This window comes from Lolium rigidum, chromosome 3 (assembly GCF_022539505.1).
Source record: "Lolium rigidum isolate FL_2022 chromosome 3, APGP_CSIRO_Lrig_0.1, whole genome shotgun sequence".
NCBI lineage: Eukaryota > Viridiplantae > Streptophyta > Magnoliopsida > Poales > Poaceae > Lolium > Lolium rigidum.
In genome coordinates, this window is record NC_061510.1 from 322,851,248 (window position 1) to 322,855,584 (window position 4,337).

Genomic DNA, 4,337 nt, shown 5'->3' on the forward strand with positions numbered 1-4,337 from the left:
TATAAGAACAATGGTTCATTCTAGTTGAGTGATGGGGCTTCCTATTATGAGGCTGGTTAAGGGCTAGTGAACAATCACTAGTTTTGCTCTTTCTCTTTTTTTTTTCAGCAATCTGACTGTACCTAACAAACAAGCTGTCGGGAAAGAGACGAATGTTCCAAGGTGTCAATCACGTGCCTCCCGGTTGGTGGCCAAGGTAGGCAATGTAAACCCGACAAAAACAGTTGGTCAAAGTTGAGACCTACATTATCCCTCGAATCAACTCCACACCATCAGCCAGCAAATGGCAGTGCACGCCAGCACTGACCTTTCCCTTCTGACGGCCGACTGAATTCAGATACTCCCAGGCTCGAAACAGCAACAATATGCTCGAAATGGCCACAAGATCCAACTGCTCAATCTCTGAATAAATAATTAGCTTCTTTACACAGACACCGCCCAAGCAATACCAACCCTGACAACAACTCGCACATCTTTACACAGAGTCAGTGCTACTGAACTGCCCAAACCGCGCTAATTAGCACGCAAGAGCCGCCATGTACACACCAACGCAACAACAAAAAGGAAGAAGAAGAAGAAGAAAAAACAAGATGAAAAATGGGCATATCTGCTAGTACTGCTAGACTGCTAGGAGATGCCTATGCACGAATGCATCCCCACACTCAACCACCGCCACATTATTTGTGGCTTTATTCGAGGATCAAATCATGGTACTCGCGGAAAGAATTGTGCGGATCGACAACCGTCCGTTGCATCATTGGCCTCCGGTGAACACGCATGACCCGTAGCCTGCAGAAACCACATAGAACGATTGTTAGCTACAGAGAACGACTGTTAACTGCTCCAGAGAAAATTAGACAGATAAGGTTGCCCTGGTGTATATCTTTGACGCAAAACATCTCACTATCTCAGGCAGGAAAACAGTTATTAATCATGTAACTATAAGGAGCTGAGCAAGAAGTTCTGGGCTAGTGCAATCATTTTTGTCAGCATTGCGATCTGGTACAAATCAACGAAATGTAGACACAGACGTGATGTTAAGACCTGCTAAGATAAGCAAGACCAACTTGTGCACTACCACATCACTGACAAGTCTATAATACTACAAATTACTAATGGTTAGTCTCCGTATGACGATGTATGGACTATACAGGGAGTGAGGTGTTTTGGCTCCGGAGCTCCGATGCTATCGGTAGTTTTAAAAACGGTTAGAACTAAGTTTGTGGTGAGTCAAGTTACAAACCATTCCATTTCATCGTGATTCGTGCATATGAATTGCAATTGAGCTTTTCATGTGCAAATGGGATTGCAACTGAGTTTTTTCCGGTTACAAGTGGAACTAAGAAAAATGGTACGGACCGTTAGGTTTACTTCGTGACTCATGCTAGTCCCTAGTTGCAACATGAGATTTGGTGACATCATCTAAGTATCACACTGTTTAAAAAGAATAATTCAAAAAAGGTATTTTGAATTTTCCAAAAAAGTCCGAACTAAAATTACACGCATACATGCATGTCTTATTTAGATAGATGCAAAGTTTCGCTCGATAAAATCACTATGTTCCATAATACTCCTTCCGTCCTATGAAATTTATCTTAGATGTGTTTAAAGTTAGATGTATCTAGAGTTCTAGACATTTTTTTTTTCGATAAAGTAGAGTTCTAGACAGGCGTAGACACATCCAATTTTTTGTTGTTGCAAATCTAAGACAATTTTAGTACGACGGAAGGAGTATATCTGTTTTAGCAAAACTAAAATAGGTTGCTGAAACGGTTATCTTATGGAACGGAGGGAGTATGTCGTATTACAGGCTAAACAGAAGATCACAAAATCATGCTCTAAAAAGATTTTGAAAAGGAACTCATTTTTCTCCCCATATTTGTGTTTTTTATGCACATCTCATATGAAAAGATATTTCAATTAAACTTTGGTCGTACATACTAGGCATGTATATGCACCTGTTTTGTTTTTGCAGAATATTTGGAGACCTAAAAAATGAAGTGTTTGAATTATAAAAAGTGAGAGCAGTGGAGCCCCGGAGCTGCTAGTGATTTCCGCGCTATAATAATTTTTTGCGGCACAGACTGAAGTATTCGGGGAATCCTGCGTCAATGTACGTGGGCACCAGGCATTGTCAGCCGGCACATGGACAAATGAGTGAATGAAGGAACATAAGAAAGCTGACATCATTTGGTACTCGTGCACATGTGATGTGCGCAACGCAGTACGAAATGCTTGCATTGCAATTCATGGTGCGTACCACTCGCCAGTCGCCATGGCGAAATGATTCGGGCGGGTGAATGAGCAATGGCCAAGTTACCAACGGTAGAAAAGAGAGAGCGTATGTATTGTACTTACTGGGGTTGCTGGATGTGAGGGTGGCTGACTGGCGGAAGTCGCAGTTCCAGGGGTGTCCGCCGGCGGCCTGGTAGAGCTGGTTCATGGCGTATGCGGCGTGGGCGCGCACGGTGTTGGGCTGGAAGCAGGCGCCCCCGGGCTGGATGGCGGCGCAGTCGACGCCCACCTGTGAGCACGCGTAGTCCATGTCCGTCTGCAGCTGCGCGTCCGTGGCGCCGGCGCTGGCCACGCACCATCCGGACCCTCCCTTGGGCTGCACCGAAGCGCCGGCGCCGTTGCTCGGGGTCGCCGCGCCGCCGCCACCGGACGTGGTGGTCGTCAGCCCGGCGTCGTAGGCCATGGTGAGGTCGGTGTGGTAGAGGCCGAAGGAGCGCTCGGAGGCCGGGCCGGGCTTGAGGTCCTCGTCGTAGAGCGCGAAGAGGTAGGTGTCGACGGGTTTCCCGGGCATGAGCGGCGTGCCGGCGCCGGAGCGGAGGTGGGCGACGAGGTTGGAGACGTAGGCCCTGGCGTTGTCGACGTTGGCGCCGGCCTCCGTGGGGTCGCCCTTGGTGGGCCAGCCGGTCTCCGCCACCACGATGTCGACGCCGCCGTACCCGGCGCGTCCCAGCGCGGACTTGACGGCGTCCACCTGCGCGTCGAACATGTTGGTGTACCTGATCCTGGAGCCGGCGTCGACGCGGCCGGCGTTGGGCTGGAAGAGGCAGAAGGCGAGCGTGTCGGGGCGCGGGTCGGACTGGTACGCGAAGTAGGGGTAGGGGTTGACCATGAAGGGCGCGCCGGTCCTGCTGAGGAAGCCGAGGATCTGCTGCAGCTGCGCGGCCACCTCGGCGCGGAAGGCGCCCGTGGAGGGCGGGTCGGACTGCGCCAGCACGGCCATGGTGTTGACGGTGGAGAACTTGATGGCCGCGGCCGCGCCGTCGCCCGCCGCGACGGCGGCGGCGCGCAGGTTCTGCATGGCGGGCAGCAGCGCGGCGGCGAGCGCGGCGTCGCCGGACTCGAGCACCTCGTTGCCGACGGCGACGACGGAGATGGCGGAGGCCGGGATGAACGGGAGCACGTTGCCGGCCAGCCAGCCGGCGGCGGCCGCCGGGTCGGCGGCGATGGCGGGGATCTCGCCGTTGGCCACGCCGACGACGAGCGAGATGCCCGTGCCGGCCAGCGCGCGGATGACCCCCGCGTCGACGCCGTAGAGGCGCACCTTGGAGATGGCGGTGGACTTGAGGAGCCGCACCGTGGCGTCTGGGGATGGCAGGTTGTCCGCCACCTCGCCGTAGTTGACGCCGATGTAGGGCTCCGCCGCTGCAGGATGGACCGGACCAAATTCATGCATCAACCAGGCAAAAATGTATCGCGCGCTATATACAGTCAGTTAACTGCCCAGAAAGGTGTAAAATGGCTGCGCTTTATGGATTGAAAAGCTGGCGGTGCGTCACTCGATCCACAGGCTCTGGGGACTGGCGATGGAGATTTGCTGGAAAAAGCGGGGGAAAGCTTACCGGATATGGCGAGGAAGCAGCAGAGGCAGAGCAGGATGGGCGCGAGGAGCAGGAGCTTTCGCGACTCCGACTCCATGGATGGATGCGGCGCTCTGATTTGGAGTGTACCAGTCAGAGACCGGAAAGCGAGAGGGGGAGGAAGAAAGGCAGAACAGCAGCGGGCGAGTGAGAGAGTGAGCGTGGGACTGGAGTCCGTCAGTTAAAACGAAACGGAGGAAGGCGAGCAAAGCACCCAAGAATCATATGCTGCGCGCGTGCCCGTACGCGAGCGGCCTAGCCGGACCTACTACGGCGGTAGGCGACCGCCGTTGCGTGGCGTGTGGCCACATGGATGGTGGCGGATTCCAGGCAAGGTATTGGGTGTGGAACGGGGAAAGCTTGGGATTTGGAAATGGAAGGAGACGTAGTAGTACGTGCGCTGAGCTGTGGCCACGTGCGGCGACGGCGGCGGGATGCGCGCTCCGACAAGGGTCGCAGACGACG

General features: G+C 53.5%; 1 protein-coding gene across 1 annotated transcript; it reads right to left on the reverse strand.

Annotated features, from left to right (window-relative positions):
• Positions 1-409: 409 nt before the first annotated feature.
• LOC124699977 (glucan endo-1,3-beta-glucosidase 7-like) lies at positions 410-4,089 on the reverse strand. Its single transcript, XM_047232187.1, has 3 exons — positions 3,855-4,089; positions 2,359-3,657; positions 410-789 (listed from the first exon to the last, which is right to left on the reverse strand). The coding sequence occupies exons 1-3, from the start codon at positions 3,928-3,930 to the stop codon at positions 755-757; spliced, it is 1,410 nt and encodes a 469-aa protein (XP_047088143.1). The 5' UTR covers positions 3,931-4,089; the 3' UTR covers positions 410-754.
• Positions 4,090-4,337: the final 248 nt, after the last annotated feature.

Coding starts and splice junctions, on each gene's coding strand:
- LOC124699977 (XM_047232187.1), bottom strand. CDS start 3,930: ATGGAGTCGGAGTCGCGAAAGCTCCTGCTCCTCGCGCCCATCCTGCTC. Junction 3,658..3,854: donor CTGCTTCCTCGCCATATCCG/GTAAGCTTTCCC, acceptor TCCATCCTGCAG/CGGCGGAGCCCTACATCGGC. Junction 790..2,358: donor CCTCACATCCAGCAACCCCA/GTAAGTACAATA, acceptor TGGTTTCTGCAG/GCTACGGGTCATGCGTGTTC.